The 18,756-nt window shown below is 39.7% G+C and overlaps 3 protein-coding genes across 3 annotated transcripts; 2 read left to right on the top strand and 1 right to left on the bottom strand.

Annotated features, from left to right (window-relative positions):
* Positions 1 to 844: 844 nt before the first annotated feature.
* LOC128866514 (uncharacterized) lies at positions 845 to 9,780 on the bottom strand. Its single transcript, XM_054107318.1, has 7 exons — positions 9,469 to 9,780; positions 3,495 to 6,514; positions 2,948 to 3,399; positions 2,595 to 2,873; positions 1,907 to 2,387; positions 1,654 to 1,772; positions 845 to 1,479 (listed from the first exon to the last, which is right to left on the bottom strand). The coding sequence occupies exons 1-7, from the start codon at positions 9,602 to 9,604 to the stop codon at positions 1,386 to 1,388; spliced, it is 4,581 nt and encodes a 1,526-aa protein (XP_053963293.1). The 5' UTR covers positions 9,605 to 9,780; the 3' UTR covers positions 845 to 1,385.
* Positions 9,781 to 10,081: 301 nt separating this feature from the next.
* Positions 10,082 to 12,055, top strand: LOC128866044 (40S ribosomal protein S16). Its single transcript, XM_054106513.1, has 5 exons — positions 10,082 to 10,149; positions 10,223 to 10,264; positions 10,352 to 10,483; positions 10,665 to 10,779; positions 11,839 to 12,055. The coding sequence occupies exons 1-5, from the start codon at positions 10,138 to 10,140 to the stop codon at positions 11,982 to 11,984; spliced, it is 447 nt and encodes a 148-aa protein (XP_053962488.1). The 5' UTR covers positions 10,082 to 10,137; the 3' UTR covers positions 11,985 to 12,055.
* A 1,155-nt stretch (positions 12,056 to 13,210) lies between these two features.
* On the top strand, positions 13,211 to 18,447 carry LOC128866545 (structural maintenance of chromosomes protein 2). Its single transcript, XM_054107363.1, has 7 exons — positions 13,211 to 13,684; positions 13,743 to 14,784; positions 15,743 to 16,170; positions 16,238 to 16,384; positions 16,449 to 16,571; positions 16,642 to 16,835; positions 16,901 to 18,447. The coding sequence occupies exons 1-7, from the start codon at positions 13,517 to 13,519 to the stop codon at positions 18,339 to 18,341; spliced, it is 3,543 nt and encodes a 1,180-aa protein (XP_053963338.1). The 5' UTR covers positions 13,211 to 13,516; the 3' UTR covers positions 18,342 to 18,447.
* Positions 18,448 to 18,756: the final 309 nt, after the last annotated feature.

Below are 18,756 nucleotides of genomic sequence, written 5' to 3'. Positions count from 1 at the left end.
AATCAAATCTCTTAGGTGTGCAGGTAACATTGCTCTAATCTGGGTTCCAGGATATAGGAACATAGAGGGAAAAATTGCAGATGAGCCTTGCAGCAAGGGGACTGAATTGTCCTCAGAGATCTGCTACCCGAGCATCGGCATCCCCCTGACAGTTGTTAAAGGGAAACTGCACAAATTATTTCTCAGGAAAGCGCAGAAAAGATGGAGCTCAATTTCTTCATGTGCTATTTCGAAAACCCTTTGGCCCCAGTACAATGTACGAAAGACTCAGAAAGTCCTTTGGACTTCTCGCCTTTCAATTTCCAAACTCCAAACTCGTCACTTGTCGATCGGCACACACGCGGAAAAGCTAGAGTTACCATTTAGCCCCTATTGCAGAAGCTGTGGGGACCTTTTACAGGAGACTGTAGAGCACTGGGTGCTCTTTTCTTCGACAGCCTGGGGCAGTGCGCCAACCTAAATTCACCAATCTTCTCCATTATATCAACAGCTCTGGCTGGCTGTAGATATCCGCCTATTCGAGGTCTCATAATGGTATCAAAACGGCGCTTTAGTGCTACTTGGGGAATGCCAGACTGGCACTTTAACTTTCACCTACCTACCTACCTACTGAATGTTTAACTTTATTTCTTTCTCTCTTTTATTTTTTTAATATTCCGTAAAGAAAGCAGCAGTTTGTGCAAAACTAGTTTATATTTACCTGCTCAATTACCTTTTTCAATTCAAACACAGCAGTTAATTTTATTTCTATATCACTTATTTATTCACTTTGTAAACAATTTTTCTTATAACAACGTTATAAAAGAATATAATAATTTTTTTATTTCATCTTAAATTTTACGTATTTTTATAATTTTTACAAAAATCAAAAATGTGGCGAGTTTGCTAAAATACACCAAAGGTACCATTTGTGTATTTACTTTTTGTATGGCACAGTAGAATTTTCGAAAAAAGAGAATTTCCAGCAATCTAGGCATTTAATAATTTCTTTGATCTTCATACCTCTTACATATTTATAATTAATTTAACGTATTTGTTTATTTATTTTTTTTTTGTTTTGTTAGCTTTTAGGCCGCATTTTTGATAGTTACAACAGACCTTTGTGCTGCATTTCTATCACAAACCTTATGCCACAACCAACTCAAATAAAAAAGAAATGCATTATCACAACAAAAAAACATATACGAGTGGTATAGGATAGATTTAAAAGTGGGCGCGATACATGTTGGTGTATAATTCTAAATTGAGTTGTTTTAACTTACCTAGGCATATTATATTTGGAACTCCATTTTAAGTAATTTCTACAAACCGATATCGAACGTAACGTCGCACGCTCGCGATTTGCTAGCTATGATCCTTTGGCTTCGGCGCAATATGACTTTGACTCATTTGTCGGTTAAATGTCTATAACTGCAATCCTTATCCTCGCACTGACCCATCAACTCATATGGGCAAATAATATCGTTTGGGTCCCATTTTCTGAAATGTCAATACCACTCAAAATCAAGCTATTTACATATATGCATATGCACGAACGTGCAAAATATTCCATTATAGATAACAAATTCGAAAATATATATAATATGCAGATTTAAACTTTTCATACATTAGTTCACGAGTTACTAGTACCAGATGCAAACATGCAATACCCACCCACTTTCGCTTCGCAAGTGCACAAGCGGAGATATGTAATCGCGCAGTGAATGACTTGTGCTCGCTTGCTCCGTTACTGCCACATTGTCTTCTTCGGGCATGCTCTCCTCCGGCAGAACCTAAACATACTCAATAATTTTGTTAATGCAAAAATAGTGAAACACAAATATTGTACATATGTAGTATATATGGACAACAAATGCAAAATAGTATTATGTTATAGTAAAAGTTCTTCAAAACATAAGGCACGCACTTCTTTGCCGTTGTCACACGGCGCCGGCATCTCCTCAACACTCGCCACGGCCGTCTCTACGATATGCGCTGTCACCACTACTACATTGGCTGTATCACAAGTTGCGGATTCCTCCTGCGCAATCACTTGGCCATCCGCAGCATTCTCACAAGCACTTGGTAAATCATTATCAGCGGGTGAACAGTTAGCAGTGTCTGACACATTCGCTTCCTTCGTTGGCAAAGCGTTCACAGCTTTTTCAATATTTTCGCTTTCTCTACCATCTGTGGAGCTTGGTGCCATAGTTTTGGGAACTTGCCCATTAGACTGTTGACCAACAGGCGTGTGCGCATCACTAGTCTCTTGTTCAGTATTGGTTGGCATTATGGTTTCCTTATCTAATACATCTAGATCACAATATCTTATTGAATTTACAAGTTTTATATGTGTTGCCAATCCTTTTGTTTTAAGCGTTATTTCATTTTTCAAATCATTATTTAATCTAAAGAAAATAAAAATAATCAATTATTAAACGTAATAATAGAAAAGTGTGTCTAACATGCAAACTTAGCACATAAATTGACAACACAGCACATGCAAACTAACTATCCTTTTGCCAGTACGTTAATTTAATATGGTATAAAGTCTATTTGCGAATGGCAGTTTACAAATGAATACAAGAAGCCATAAATCTCCAACGTGGAAATACCTATAGTCATCGCCTTGAACGGTTTTGCCCAACTTCAGCGCCATTTCGAGCACCTTTGCACGTTTCTGCTTTAGCTTTGTAATCAGTTCATTGTTGGCGCATATTTCCGGATGGGTACGCAATATTTTGGCTTGCTCTTCTTTTATTTTTCGCTGCGTTTGCTCCATTTCGAGCCGCAGCTCCTTCAGTCGCAGCTCGTGGCGCATTTTAGCGATTTTCGCCGCCCTCGTTTCATTGACAAGCTGAAACGATTTATCCAGTCTGGTAATGATGCTATTGCTGTAAGTGGAAAGGCAAAGTAATGAGCAACAAAACCAAAATATGAATTCAATAATATACGTAAGCAGTTCTACCTAATGCTGACAAGTATTGTTTCGCAGGAATGCAGTTTTTGCGCCATCAGCTTCTCATTTTTGGGAGCCGCTTCACTGGTTGGCGCATGCGTGGTCACTGTTGCAAGACTTTCCGTTGTTGGCAACTGCTTGGAATGTTCATATTCGTAATTTGGCTGCTGCTCGGCACTTTCAGCTATAGCTGCGACTTTCTCATTGACAATGGCAATGGCAATGCTCGGCGCATCGTTGGACGTTTGTGTGCCGATGGTAGTAGATGCGGCGACGTCTTGTGCAGCATGCGGCTTATGCACGTGATTGGCATTTCCCTGCTTGATTTTCGTATACTTCTCTGCATCTGCAAGTAAACTTTTTTGCATTTTCTTCAAGTGCTTTTGCTTTTCCAATATCTTCATGCGATGCACCAAACGTTTGTATTCCTCCTGAGAGGCGATAGGAAGACTGCGCACGGCCTAGTTGATGTACAATAATAAAAACAAAACAAACACATTTTAATAAATAACTTTTAATTACACCCCTATTACACCTTAACCCGCTGCATACGCACCGTTGGTGTGCCCATTTGCGCGCTGTTGGCACTTAGCTTACGCACACGCGGATGCTCAGCACTGCTACTCTTCTGTAGCGTTTTGGAACGGATATTTTTTAGGAAATTTTCCAATTTCTTTTCGAATGACTCATCCACAACTGTGTCCTTTGCAGATGACGTATTCGATATGTCGTCATTGGCCAGCACGCGTGCATCAGCCAGCTGCTCGGTGGATGAGTTGCTCATTGTAGTGGCATATTTGCTGCCATAAACATTTTGGTTGAGCACGCTAGTCAACGAGTCTGGTGTGGAAGTGCGCACGGTCGCCAGACCAATACAACGCTCCAGCGTTTGATTGCGTAAAACCTCCTCATCCTCGGAGGAGGAATCTCTATCACCAATACGTATAATGAGTCTGTTTACTTTAATATTTGGCAGAGTTGTGGGTGTGAGAATTCGCGATTGATTGCTAGCGTCAACTTTCTTTTGCGCGATGGCTTCATCAATTTTTTCCAGACTTTTATTGATCACTTTATTTGGCTTAACAATTTTCAGTTGTTGAGCCTGGGGTTTTACTACCTTCGGCGAAGTTGTTGGTGTTGTGCTGTTTTTGGGTGGTACGGCTTTGGGCACTGGCTGCTTTACGGGTGCAGTAGCTGCGGTTTTCCCCACACTTGTTGCTTTCGCTGCAAGCACTGAGGTACAGACTTTCCGCTTTTCTACCAGCTTCGCGGGTTTGGCGACGACCTTAGCATTCAACTTGGCTTTAGCGACGGTGTTTGTGGCGAAATCATTTCCGCCTGTTGCCACGGACGAAACCTCCTTGTTTTCCTTTTCCCCGCTAGCGTTGGCGTCTTTTTCCTTCGTAATGCTCTCTTGAGCGATCTCCTTGCCATCCACGATAGTTACATCTCCTTTCGTAGCCTGTGTTGCTTGCTCCATGGTTCTTTTTGGTTTCTTAGCATGCGATTCGTAATTTTGTGGCGTTTTGTTTCTATTGACTAAATCACTATTGCAATTTTCTGTTGAGTGCTGACTACAGTTCTCGGCGCCCTGCTTCAGCTCGATTGTACGTAGCGTGCGCCCCATAGGTTCCTCCTTTTCTAAATGTCGTTTCGTTGCATGCAGTATAACGGCATTTTCACTCGAATTGGACTGTGTACCTACTAACATTTCTGGTGTGTTTCTGTGCAATGAGCTATCGGATATGCTTCTGCCGTCTTCCAGCTGAAGAGGATTATAATTTATGTCACTGATATGCGATGCATGCACCATAAATGCGGATGACTCACTCTCTGCGCCGATTGTCGGTTGCACATACGAGTCCACATCAAATTCTTTGCAACGCGCAAATGCCTTTATTTTCAAACGTGGAACATGCGCTTGCGGCTGAGTATCGTTCTGCGCCTCCTCGCAACGTGCAAAGGATTTGACTTTCAAACGACGCACAGCTTCTTTTAAAATTGACTCGGTTGGTGTAGGTTTCACATTTCCATCACTGCGTATAGTCTGTAATAGTGGAAGTGGTATTGGTTGTGGTTTAATAATGCTCCCCATTCTTTTGTTGTGCGCAGCTGCAATTTGTGGTGGAGTGTCGGAAGCTGGGAAAGGTTTCCTTACATGCGGCATAGCATTAGCTTTCGTTGTTTTTGCCGTTTGGCGTTGTGATAGCAACAAGGCGCGCAATGCTTCCTCCTCTTCCTCATCACTGCACTGCTCCGGTTGATCTTGGGTGGTATCTTCTGGAATAATACCCATAGTAGCCGATTTCGGTGATGCACTCATGGTAAGCTGTTCATTTATGCCTTCATTTTTAATACAACTTTCCTCTTCACCATCGACAACCACATTTTGAGCAACTTCAACCAATGGCAATGGCTGCATCGTTGTTGTAGATATGTTTGACATGGGTAAAATCGCTTGTGGCATATCCACCTGTGTACTGAAATGCATTGCAGGCATATACATATCGAAGGACATGGGCTTGGCGTGGCTGGCATAATCGTATGATACTGGCATACCCATACCTTCCATGGGCGGCCCTGCTGGAAGCGGAATGTCATGTGTTTGCTGTGCACAGATGCTATCCGCGTCGAAAACATTCGTCGCGTTGTCTTCCTGCTCGCTATCACTGCTTTCAATATCCATATCGACTGGTTTATTGTCAACTTGATTCTCTACTGTCTCCAAGCTTATATTGCTGTTTTGTTCGTCGTCACACTGAATGGGGCTAAGTATAAGATTTGGTGAACTAGCTGGACTTATTTCCATATCACCCGCCAACTCCTCGATGTCCGACGTGACAGAGCTAATTGGTTCAACCAACAAGTCATCGAAATCTGTGGGCGAATAAGCAATCTCGGCATTACGTTTTTTGCGCGTCGCATGTTTTCTCATAATTGCTGATCTCAGTGCAATCAAACGCAGTTCCCGCTCCTCAATTGAAATGGAGTCTTCACTATTGAGCTCTACCACGTTGTCTGCACAATTTGAATTCTGCGTGGACTCTTCAAATGTTTGCACTTTCTCTACACTATCGATTTCAATATATTTCTCGGGTTGCAAGCGTTCTTTCAAGGAACAAATATTATTTTTCTTTTCCGCGGCACCACGCCCCAACGCCAATCGCAATTCTTCGCGGCTCAAAGGCAATGTTGTATTTTCATCGTTCTCATCTACACTCTCGATCTCCATGGTGGCTATTGAGTAGTTGTCCCTCTCATATTCACTATAGTCAGTTGTGTCAAGCGATATTGTTTCAATGCCCCGGCTCTGATAGTAAGGGTTCAACAAGCGTTCCCTACGATGATGGTGTCGCTTCTCGCCATGCGCTTGACTTTTATAGTGTTTGTGGCGCTGATGAGTGCAACGATGGCGGCGTTCGTGCATTTTGAATTTGCTTTTCTTATTTCTTTTGTGTTTTTTCTTTTTAGGGGAAGGAAGTTCGTCTGAGGAAATAGAGGACACATCGGTGGGTACTTGACCGGCGCGTTGTACAGCTACCCAGTCATTGTAGTCATTCAGCCTAAACATGTTACCTAAAGGAAGAAATGTAAAAATTTGGCAAAAATGCAAAGCTATGTTACAAATCTTTTATAAATGACTGTTAAAAAAAAAATTTGATCACTGCGAGGTATTTTTAACTTAGAATTGGTGATTATATAGCATTACTGTGCTATAATCCTAACGGTGAATACATGAATATAGGCCACCGTAGCCGAATGAGTTGGTGCGTGGCTACTATTCGGTAGTGTACGGGTTCGAAACACTAAAATGGAAAATTTTTTTCTGATGGCGGTCGCCTCTTGCTGGGCAAAGGCAAACCTCTGAGTATAAGGCGAGACGGCATAAAGCTGCAGGTTCCGCAATTTCTGGAAGACGCACACCACAAATTTAAAGAGGAGCTTAGCCAAATATACAAAAAAGGATGGAAACGCCAGCTCCTGCAGACCCCCAAGACGTCTGAGTCGGAGGAGTCGTCGGAATACGGCAAAGGGAAGTGTAGGCGGAGTAGGGGTAAACCACACACTCTGCCACGATTCGGATATCGTAGTGACCTGGGCGATTCAGGGAGGGCTGGGCCGAGTGACGCAGGCTAAAATAGTACCTGCATTATTTGGAGGATGGTAACACCCCTGAAACAGTTCGCCAACTGAAAAAACCAGCGTACCCAAGACATAAAAATGCGAGAGCAGAGGCAGTGCAACCACTTACTGTATCCGCGACTGAGCGGTGTTGGCTCATAAGTGCGTTAAAGTTTAATTGAAGGAGCTTGAAGCCCCTCTGGATGACTGGCATAACGTGGGGTGTGAGGGACGCGTGAAGTTGTCTACGTTGGTCCTGCAGTGCGTTCCGCCGTTGTTATTGCGGCCTGATGGTGGTGGGCGGTTGCGGGTACAGAGCTCTACAACAACGTAGTAGTCACGTGCCCAATCTCGGGTAGTGCGTAGGCCAGAGCACCTCCGAAAATGCCACCAGCCATTGCAGGAATTGCATTGAACTGGTGTCAGATTCCGAGGTACTCTGCTCTGGCACACGGAACAGTCTGTACGGAGAACCAAGAGCTGCTGGTTTTTCTTCGCATTTGTGTTGAAACTGGCAGTAGAAGGGGGTTGGGGTAGGTGTACAGCAGGGGAGTTGTGTTGCTCAATGAACCTCCTGGGTTGTGCTTGGGATGGTAGTGCCAGCGCATTTGACGATGTGGTAGCCGTCAGGGCTGAGGGCCCCAGATAGCATGAACAACACGTGGCCACATACCGCGTGGGCCACTCGCTGTGCGACTTAAAGCATGAGCAGGTCATGATGACACCACCCGTCACACTGGTCACATCTAACCGACGTTGAGTTTGGGTAGTTAGGTTCGGGTTCAGAGTTAGGTTCGATGCCAGCCCTGAAGCCAAATTTTTGGAGCAGATTTGCTGCATAGATTCGCTCCAGTGGCGAGAGATGAAGGGTACGGTACGGTGCACTAGACAGGGCTAGTTTCCTAGGACGACAGAGCTTGGTCGGGACCCCAATCCTCCCGGAAACGTAGAACCAGCTGACATCGGAATGTAGCAATATTTGTCTTTGCCCCAAGTGCTACCGGCTAGTGACTTTAAGACCTTGCTGCAATTTCGGACCTTAGTGATGTTCGCAATTATGCGCCAAGGCGCAGAGCAAGCTATGAAAATCGACCCCAATAACTTGAGGTTATGTATCGTCAGAATTGATAGTTTGCAGGTTTGGACACCTTTGCCCAAGTTAAAAATGCAATCGCCGTGGATTTATTGGGTGAACGTACGAAATTCCTTGTAGTGAAAAAGCGAGAAAGATTGGAGAGAAAATCGTCCGCCTGTGAATTCAAGCAAATTGATATCATTACCGGACGCCACCATCGAGCAATCGACAGCGTATGAGATCAAAGAAACTCCTTTTCTGATGGTTGAGAACGTTTCGAGATATAGAAGTAGAAGAGCAAGACAGAAAGGGTCTTCACCCTGCGTCACTCCTTTCCTTATCCACCTCTATTTTGATATTTGGTCACGACATATTACTGACGAGTGTCGACCACACAGGTAATTTGAGAGTCACCACTTCTGTCCGTGTGGAAGAGTCGATTGTTCGATATCCGCTAAATCTTTTCTAATAGAACTTCAAAAAACTCCACTAGCTTTGGAAACGTTTGTCTTCCTGATGACCAGCTGAACCACATCGCCGAGGAAAGCAAGTGGTGCACTGTTGTTTGAAAGTTTGTGAGTGTAAATCATTTCCCCGCTGTTTGGGTTCCAAGAACAACTCTATCGACGGGGAGGCAATCATACACTAAGTTTGTGTGTGATATCGTTATGGAAAATGGTGATACAAAGATAAGATGACAATAATCGTAAGCTGACCAACTTGCACGTGGAGGGAAGGGAGCTTTCGCTATATTCGGCGCTGCTACGGCCGTTCTCTAAAGAGAGAAGCTTAGGTTTAGACCAGAATTTTTCTGGGTGTTTATCGTGTTATAACTGTGGTTGTTGTTGTTGTAGCAGCATAAACATTCCCCACACTTACATACGGTGAATGCTGCTGGAGTGACAGTCCTTATCCGGATATAAATCCGGGTCGTTTCGGTAACGTAGAACCGACTTGCTATGCGCTTTACATATGCTCAGAGATTGCTTGAGAAATAGGAGCTCATATATGTACCCTGCAGTGCGTCATACGAGTTTTTACTGCAAAAATTGTGTTATAAATCATCTCTAGTATTTCGTTTGAGAAAAAATTATCAACTCAGCTTGCTACTTCAAATGATAAGCGCAAACTATCGCTTAATATTTATCTTGATAATATTTATAGAGAAGCACTTCGAGCCCTAAGCATACACACTTGTGTATCTACATAAGTATGTACATACATATCAGAAAGGTGTATGGCTCTCGTAGGGAATGGCAAATAGTTCTTTGCCATTATAACTCATACCTTCATAAGTTTTCAACAAAAGTCCATTGGCTGCGCATATACCTACCATATTTGTCCTCATAGCATTCCGAAATTTTTTTGATCTTTTCATATTCTGCATTCTCCTCTTCAAGTTCATTTATGCGTTTACGCAGACCATCCTCCTCCGAATCGATTTCTCCTTCTTCCCGACCGCTGGACATCTTCACACTATTACAATTTTGCCGAAAATAATACACGAACTGCTTTTATACAAAGTTAGTTATATTTTAAACGATTAATCGCCTTAAATTAAGTGACAAATTAAAAAAATATCCCGCACTAAATTTATTAACTCTGAAATGACAAATTATTTCACTAAAATCAGCACATCTTTTGGTAATGACAGTTAGCACAGAGTGGCAAGGAGTTAAAAACGAATATCAAGATTATTTTGTATCATTAACTTTTTTTTTGTGAATAAAAAATTTTTCAACTTCGCAATCGTTGACAATTGAATAAACTATGTTATTTCTTACACTTAGCACTATTTTTTATTATTATTTTTGTTTATTTAAATCTAAAAAAAAAAATGAATTGATGCATTTAAAATATAGAATTGAGCTTGAATTACCTGTAGAGGACTCTCCTGCATTCAACGATGACAGTTTGCAGTTTGACAGTTGGCTTCGTTAAATTATTGTTCAGGGGATCAATGGCAGTTTCCGGTCTTTTACACAAAGTATCTTAAGACAAGATGCAGCAAAAAGTAATATGGCTTTAAAAATTATATTTGCCACTAATAATATTGAGTAATTTTTATTATTTTCTGTTAATTACAGCGCAGAGAGCCTGTGCATGCCGTGCAAGTTTTTGGACGGAAGGTAAGTTTGATTGAAGCAATTGGCAGAAATACACGTGCCGTTCGCTATCTGTTATATAGCAAATTACTAAAGTTTCCATAATTGCAGAAAACCGCCACAGCTGTTGCTTACTGCAAGCGCGGACGTGGTCTCTTGAGGGTCAATGGCCGTCCTTTGGAACAAATAGAACCAAAAGTGCTGCAATACAAATTGCAGGAACCACTTTTGCTTTTGGGCAAGGTGAGTTGTTTATGCTGAAATATGACATTGCGCCACCCGCAGATGTGAGTGATGAGTTTAACTTATCCCGAAATTGAATCCAATGAAAAAAGTTTCTTAACTGAGTGCACGCGTATTTCAATATGAAAATTTGTGAAGTTATTAATGTATATATTTATGAAAATTTACTTTTGTGTTGCAGGAAAAATTCGCTGGCGTCGACATCCGTGTACGTGTTAGCGGTGGTGGTCATGTGGCGCAAATCTATGCCATTCGTCAAGCTATTTCTAAAGCCTTGATTGCTTTCTATCAGAAATGTGAGTAGTATATCAGAAACGTTCAATAAACAGTCTAAAAGTAGCACAAAGGCTATGAACCCGGTTAATACCAGATTTTCGGTTGGAAAACTAATTTCCTTTCGAAAGATGAAAACACGGGAAAGCAATTTTCGGGGCAAATACCAATCATTCCTGCTACTGTAGCAGAAGTGAGTGATGCCCGATTTACAAACAAAAATTTGAATAACGATAAATTTATGCAATACCAGTATGAGTTTAGTATTTTCTCGCCGGTTAATACCAGATTTTCGGTTGGAACACGAAATTCCTCTCGAAAGATGAAAACACGGTAGATTAAAATTCAAGCAAATACCAATCACATAATTGACCAAAAAAGGCTCATGTGAGTGATGCTAGATTTACAGAAAAAAAGTTAAACACCACTTCGAGTGATATTTTGATGTCGGTTAATACCAGATTTTCGGTTGGAACACGAAATTCCTCTCGAAAGATGAAAACGCGGTAGATTAAAATTCAAGCACATACCAATCACATAATTGACCAAAAAAGGCGCATGTGAGTGATGCTGGATTTACAGGAAAAAAGTTAAACAGCTCTTCGAGTGATATTTTGATGCCGGTTAATGCCAGATTTTCGGTTGGAACACGAAATTCCTCTCGAAAGATGAAAACACGGTAGATTAAAATTCAAGCAAATACCAATCACATAATTGACCAAAAAGGCTCATGTGAGTGATGCTAGATTTACAGAAAAAAAAGTTAAACACCACTTCGAATGATATTTTGATGCCGGTTAATACCAGATTTTCGGTTGGAACACGAAATTCCTCTCGAAAGATGAAAACGCGGTAGATTAAAATTCAAGCAAATACCAATCACATAATTGGCCCAAAAGGCTCATGTGAGTGATGCTAGATTTACAAAAAATTGCATTTAAAGAACTTCTCTCGAAAGGCAATTACTGATGCAGGATTTACAGTTTTTATACTTGATACTATATTTACATGCTCCTACTCGATCGTTTTTCCCTTATTGATCATGTTTTTGTTTTTTCTTTATTTTTGTGTAATTTTTTCAGACGTCGATGAGGCCTCAAAGAAGGAGATCAAGGATATCCTCATCCAATACGACAGAACTCTCTTGGTTGGTGATCCACGTCGCTGTGAACCAAAGAAATTCGGTGGTCCAGGTGCCCGTGCTCGTTACCAGAAATCATACCGTTAATTATTTATTACGATATGGGTTTAGATATATTCAAAAGAAAAAAATAAACTTTTTTATTTAAAAGAATAAAATTTGAGTTTTTTAAATTAACTTACGTACGGGAATAATTTGATTTGTCAGTGTTGCATATGTTCAACAGTATGTACTAAGCACTAACTATGTACAGTAATAGATTCATTGTCTCCGACGTTGCCATGTATTGATAAAGCGAATATGAAGCATAGCGACAGAACGTTTACATTGCAGTCGGTTTTACGTATCAGAATGACTAGGCTTTCGTTTCCAAGAGCTGCGCTCCAGTGACCTAACACTGTCTTGTGTGATGAACGTCATCCGTCATAGAACGTTTGTTTAATAAAGAAACACGAGTTTCTACCCGTTCCTCTAATTGGAGAAGGCCAGGACTCGGCTACGAAGAAGATCTCAGAAAACGTTTGTTAAATGTTTACCATAAGAGGGCTAAAACTGAAATAAAATGTATGCTCATATTTGAAGGCGCATACCATTTTGTTGTATTTTCTTCATATATTTAATTTCTACATATGGTATAAAATATCCGCTAGCAGCAATTTTGAAAAATATTTTCTTTAAATACGCTTTGAGCTCCCAGGTTTCCGGACCTATTTCCTTCCTATAATGCAGGCTCATTTATTAACTGTAAATATTTGAGAAGAGAAAAGGCCAGTCCCTTCCTATGTTGGTATTGCTGTTGTTGTTGTAGCAGCATAAACATTCCCCACATATGTATGCTACTGAAGTGACAGTTCTTGGCCGGATATATATTTGGGTCGTTCCGGTAACGTAGAACTGACTGTCGTGGGAACGTCCCTTCCTTCCTTTGTGATTGGTATAACTCCAATACCGTTGATTGCATATATTGATTTGTATGAGATCGATCTAGATTTTTCTTTGTCAAATACTTCTTTTGTTAGTAATTTAAATTCAATTCTCTAATTTATGCAGTTTAATTTTATATTTGAATTTCTCATAGTTTGTATAAATATACATTTACATACAGACTAAATAAATAAATAAATAAATAATTAAAAAAAATTTTAATATTTCATATTTTCTAATTTTTTCACTTAAAATTATGCCATTACTCATCATTTATTCAATAAAATGAAAAACAAATTACATATTCAATTCGAATCTAGTCAACAATTGCATCAATATCAGCTATTTGAAACTATGTCGAACTGGCAGCACTGGTCAACGGTTGCTTGTTTTAAAGAAGAAGAAGAAAAACGAAAGAGGCTTCTATTTGTCAAGGGACGATTTGTTTGGAAAACTATTTGATAATTTAGTGCATTTAAAATATTATTTTCGGAATTGTTTACCTTAAAGAAAAAAGCTTTGTTGAAAAATTTTACCGGTAGACGCAAATGTAAATTTGTTTTAGCAGTTTTAGTCCTACTGCTACGCGCCATCCGTGTGGGAACGCGCGTTCGTTCTTAACTGATTTGCGCGGTCGGCGTCCTCGGTTTTTAGATTCCCTCTTTTTCCCGACTTAACGCACCGATAACGTTGAAATGTATATTAAATCAGTTATAATCGATGGGTTCAAGTCCTATGGGCGTCGAACAGAAATCCATGGCTTTGACAGCGAATTCACAGCTATTACCGGCTTGAACGGTACAGGCAAATCGAATATATTGGACTCAATATGCTTTGTACTTGGTATAATGAATCTTGGACAGGTAAATATTATTAAGAGTTAATATATTAAAAGCCTTAATATACAATGGATTTCCGCAGGTGCGAGCCGCATCACTTCAAGATCTTGTATACAAAAGCGGTCAAGCAGGTGTCACAAAGGCTACCGTTACTCTCATATTTGACAACTCAGATCCAAATCAATGCCCATTGGGCTATGAAAAATGTCGAGAAATCTCTGTAACTCGGCAGATTGTTGTTGGAGGCAAGAATAAGTACCTTATCAACGGAAAGTTGGTACAGAACAAAAAAGTGTCAGATTTCTTCTGTTCAGTACAGTTGAACGTCAACAATCCCAATTTTTTGATTATGCAAGGACGTATTACTAAAGTATTGAATATGAAGCCGCAAGAGATTTTATCAATGATTGAGGAGGCAGCAGGCACTAGTATGTATGAAACTAAACGTGAGGCTACCACAAAACTGATCGAGAAAAAGGATGCTAAAGTACGCGAAACGAATACACTTCTACAAGAAGAAGTTGAACCGAAATTGGAAAAGTTGCGTCAGGAACGTTCAGCGTATTTGGAATTTCAAAAAATATGTCGAGATATTGAATATTTAACTCGCATTCACATATCGTTTCGGTATCTTAAGCAAAAGGAGGCACTCCGTTCTATTGAACAACAAATTGAAAAGCTAACTAACCGAATTGAGAGTTGTAAAAATACAATTAAAGATAATAACAGCGAAACAGAACGCCTTGAGGAAGCGGCAAAACAAGTGCAAACGCAAATTGATGCCGACAGCGGTGGTGCGCTTAAAGAAGTGGAAGAACAACTTACCAAACAGGTGGTGGAGGAGGGTAAAGTGGCGGGTAGTTTAAAATCGGCGCAAACTAGCATAGATCAAGAGCAAAAGAAATTGCGAACTTTGGAAAAAAATATATTGGAAGACGAAAAAGCGCTAAAGCTGAAAGAGACTCAAATGTCTAAGGTGCACGATCTCTTTCAAAGCCTCAAAGAAGCGGATGAGCGTGATTCGCAAGCCTATGATGCGGCACAGAAAAAGTTTGAAGCAGTGACACAAGGTTTGTCTGTAGACGAGGAGGGCCAATCATTCTCGCTGCAGGATCAGCTCATAAGTAAGTTGTATCTATATACACCCGTTGGCTGCTAATTAGAAACGACATATTTTGATGAGTTCTGCCTTTCCTTCTTTTCATACTTTGTAAAATATTCATATATATTCTACAAATTTTATTAATGATTAAATTTTTTTAATTAGAATTAAAAAAACCATACATATGTATGAGAGTGCTGTTTCATTGTTCCTTAATTTTAATATAATAAAGTGCTAATTTAAAGAGGATCGAAATTCTCTTTGATTTTTGATAATTTTTTTCCCTGACGTACATCGTTTTTTCTCCATATAAAAAATATACATCCGTTATATGGAAAAACTGCGCAACACCGTCAGGGGAAAAATGATCCAAAATCAACGAACGTCTCGAACCACTTCAAACCTTCACTTTAATGGGTTTTCGAACTGCATACCAGTTTTTGTTCTTTGATATTGTGATTAAGTAGTTTGAAAATGTGTCGAATTTTTATAAATATTGTATAAAGTTTGATTTATATCATATTTGTGGCAGAGTGAACTACATTTATATTTATAAAAAATTTATGAAAATTAAAGAAACAAAATAAAAGTAGTCAAAACACGTAAAATATCGTGTTTCTAATTATCTGTCAACGGATGTACTTATTACATATCGTCCCCTTAGTATAACAATAGCCTATGTGCTCATAGGCTATTATTTTTTTATTGAATTTTTGGAATCTCCATCGTCGATTTTATATGTGGTCAAAATTTGGTCAAATTCTAGTTCCACAAAGTGGGTCAAAACGTCAGTCAAAGATAATAAATATTTACAGACATAACGAGATTTGAGTGAGAGCTACTTTCGACAAAAAGTTTGAAATTCATTTTCTCAAAACATCAAAAAATTTATAGGCTATTTTAATACTAAGGGGACGATATGTATGTATATGTTTCGAAAAGAAGTTAATACAAAAAATTGCTATATGTTCTTATATTAGACGCAAAGCAGCAACTCAGTCAGGCTGAGACTACACTTAAAACTGCCAGCATGGAATTATCGCACTGCAAGAATGTTTTGAAACAACGCGAGAATGATAAACAGTCCAAAGATACAATCTACGCTAAAGATCAACAGTTGTCCGAGCAGCTTGAAAGTGAAATTCAGTCTCTTAGCCAAAAAATGGCGACCATTGATTATGAAGATGGCAGCTTCGAGGCGCTGCAGGAAAGAAAAAATGTATTACAGCAAGAGATACGTGATCTAAATCACCAGTTGGATAGACGCAATGCCTATCGTTATGAGTTGCAGTATCGTGATCCTGAACCGAACTTTGATCGGTCAAAAATGCGTGGCATGGTGGGCAAATTATTCAATGTGCGTGACGAAAAAAATAATCTCGCCTTAATGATGACTGCAGGTGGCAGTGTAAGTATTTGTGAACTACGATTATTTGAAATATACATACATATTAGTAATGTGAATTGAATTATAGTTGTACAGTTATGTAGCCGATGATGACACAACCAGCAAGAAAATACTACAAAAGGGTCAGCTGCAACATCGCGTGACGATCATACCAATTAATAAAATAACCTCTCATCCGATTGATCAAAGCGTAATTGATTTCGCACAAAACTTGGTAAGTGGCTGAATTTTGTCTAAGTCTGTGCTCGGTTATTTTATATGAAGGTATATTCCATTAGGTGGGAAAAGAAAATGTGCAGTCTGCATTGTCCTTAATCGAATATGATCGTTGCTTTGATCCAGTAATGAAATTTGTCTTTGGTCACACTTTAATTTGTCGCGATTTGAACATCGCTAAAAAGGTTAGTGCTCTGCTCTTTTAGAAACACCTATTGCGTATGTGTTTTATTGTTGAATTTGTTTTCAATGAAGGTCACCTATCATCGCAACATATACTCGCGCTCGGTAACATTGGAAGGGGACGTTGTTGACCCCCAGGGCACGCTTTCTGGTGGCTCTCGTCCTAAAGGCAGCAATGTTTTAGCTGAGTTGGCAGAAATTAAAAGATTGGAAAAAGAAATAGCTGCACGCAAAAAGGAGTTACATAATATTGATCAAAAATTACGGTACTTGATTAGCTTTTTACATTTATTCTTTTTATGCAAACTTTGTATTCCATCCTCTTCTTTAGCATTACGACAGAGACTGCACGCAACTACAACCGCATCAAGCAACAGTTGGAGCTGCGACAGCATGAATTGAACGCCTGTAAGCAACGTTTGGCGCAAAGTACATTTCAACAGCATCAAGAGGAAATTAAAGCATTGCAACATCAAATAGAAACACTTGAAGAAGATCTCGTTAAAGCACGTGAGACACAGAAAACAGGGCGCAACAAAATTAAAGATATCGAAGCAAAGATTGCAGATGCCAAAGGTTTTCGTGAGCGTGAGCTGAAAGCGGCGACAGAAGCCATGAAGCAGGCGAAAAAGAAATCGGAAGAGTCGCGTGACAATTGGAAAAAGCGCGAGCAAGAATTTGAAACTTTGCAATTGGAAATAAATGAATTACATAAGAGTATCAAATCGACCACAGAGCAACGAGACGATATGGCGGAAAGTATAAATAAAATGAAAGCGAATCTTAGTGAATTGCGTGCCAACAGCTCGAGCATTGCCGCTCTCGTAGGCAATCTAAAGGAGCGCATTAAAGAACAAAAAGATAAAATCAACTCACAGAATAAAGAATTAAAGAATTTGTTAGTGAAAAAAGAGAAATTGGCCAAAGTCAATCAGGATATGACTTTAGAAATTAAGAAAAAGGAAAATGAAGTAAATAAAGTACGTAACGACAGTAAGGACTCGTTCAGAAAAATCGAAGCGTTAGAGGAAAAATACCCTTGGATTTTAGAGGATCGCGACTTTTTCGGCACCAAAAATACCAGATATGACTACTCGAAAGAGGATCCCATTGAAGCGGGCCAGAAATTGACAGTAATGCGTGAACAAAAGGATAAAATGGAGCGCCGTATTAATTTGCGCGCAATGATACTCCTCGATCGCGAAGAGGAGCAATATCAAGAGACGATGCGCCGGAAAAAGATCGTTGAACAGGATAAAGAAAAGATAAAACATATTATTTGTAAGATGGATGAGAAGAAGCGTGAGAAAGTGGAGAAAGCGTGGAAAGTTGTCGATGAGAATTTCAGCAGCATATTCAGCACATTGTTGCAGGGTGCACAAGCGCGTCTGAATCCCGTGAAGCAATCGGGACAACTCATGGGCTTAGAGATAAATGTTGGCTTCAATGGCGTATGGAAAGAGTCGCTAGGCGAACTTTCGGGCGGTCAACGTTCGCTGGTTGCTTTGTCGCTTGTATTAGCTATGCTTAAATTTTCGCCTGCACCACTATATATACTCGACGAAGTTGATGCTGCTTTGGATATGTCGCATACACAAAATATAGGTAATATGTTGAAGGCGCATTTTACGGGTTCTCAGTTTATAATCGTTTCGCTGAAGGATGGCATGTTCAACAATGCGAATGTGCTATTCCGCACCAAGTTTGAAGAGGGCGTTTCGGCGGTGACGCGTACGGTCAATGCAAAACTGACGGCACGAGGACGCAGATAAAGTAAATTCACCGTTTTTTTTATTAATATTATTTTATAATATACTAAGAATTCACTGATAAATTGTACATTCTAAAAATGAAAATAAAACTCTGTAAGCAGTATCATTGACCATCTTTGTAATATCCGGCCAAGGACTGTCACTCCAGCAATATTCCCCGTATGTAAGTAAATGTAAACCCAAAGCAAATAGTGAAAGAGTAAAAGAAAATTATAAAAAATTAGAAAATAGTGCAAAAGCGTTTCTCAAGAATGTAAAGAATTCATTTCACATATTGCATTTCCTATTTAAAAGTGGAATGTAAAATATGCCTTTATTGATAATAGCCTATTTGTGTAAGAATGCTAGACAAATGCACAAATTTCGATCAATTTTAATTATGTTGATTTGAAGTGTTGAAAATGTAAAACAATTA

This window comes from Anastrepha ludens, chromosome 6 (assembly GCF_028408465.1).
Source record: "Anastrepha ludens isolate Willacy chromosome 6, idAnaLude1.1, whole genome shotgun sequence".
NCBI classification, from domain to species: domain Eukaryota; kingdom Metazoa; phylum Arthropoda; class Insecta; order Diptera; family Tephritidae; genus Anastrepha; species Anastrepha ludens.
This window is presented reverse-complemented; position numbering and strand designations above follow the sequence as displayed.

Coding starts and splice junctions, on each gene's coding strand:
- LOC128866044 (XM_054106513.1), top strand. Junction 10,484..10,664: donor CACTTTTGCTTTTGGGCAAG/GTGAGTTGTTTA, acceptor TTTGTGTTGCAG/GAAAAATTCGCTGGCGTCGA. Junction 10,780..11,838: donor GATTGCTTTCTATCAGAAAT/GTGAGTAGTATA, acceptor TAATTTTTTCAG/ACGTCGATGAGGCCTCAAAG.
- LOC128866514 (XM_054107318.1), bottom strand. CDS start 9,604: ATGTCCAGCGGTCGGGAAGAAGGAGAAATCGATTCGGAGGAGGATGGT. Junction 2,388..2,594: donor GTTCAAGGCGATGACTATAG/GTATTTCCACGT, acceptor TATTTTCTTTAG/ATTAAATAATGATTTGAAAA. Junction 1,773..1,906: donor CGTGTGACAACGGCAAAGAA/GTGCGTGCCTTA, acceptor GAGTATGTTTAG/GTTCTGCCGGAGGAGAGCAT.
- LOC128866545 (XM_054107363.1), top strand. CDS start 13,517: ATGTATATTAAATCAGTTATAATCGATGGGTTCAAGTCCTATGGGCGT. Junction 16,572..16,641: donor ATTTGAACATCGCTAAAAAG/GTTAGTGCTCTG, acceptor TTTTCAATGAAG/GTCACCTATCATCGCAACAT. Junction 16,836..16,900: donor AATATTGATCAAAAATTACG/GTACTTGATTAG, acceptor CCTCTTCTTTAG/CATTACGACAGAGACTGCAC.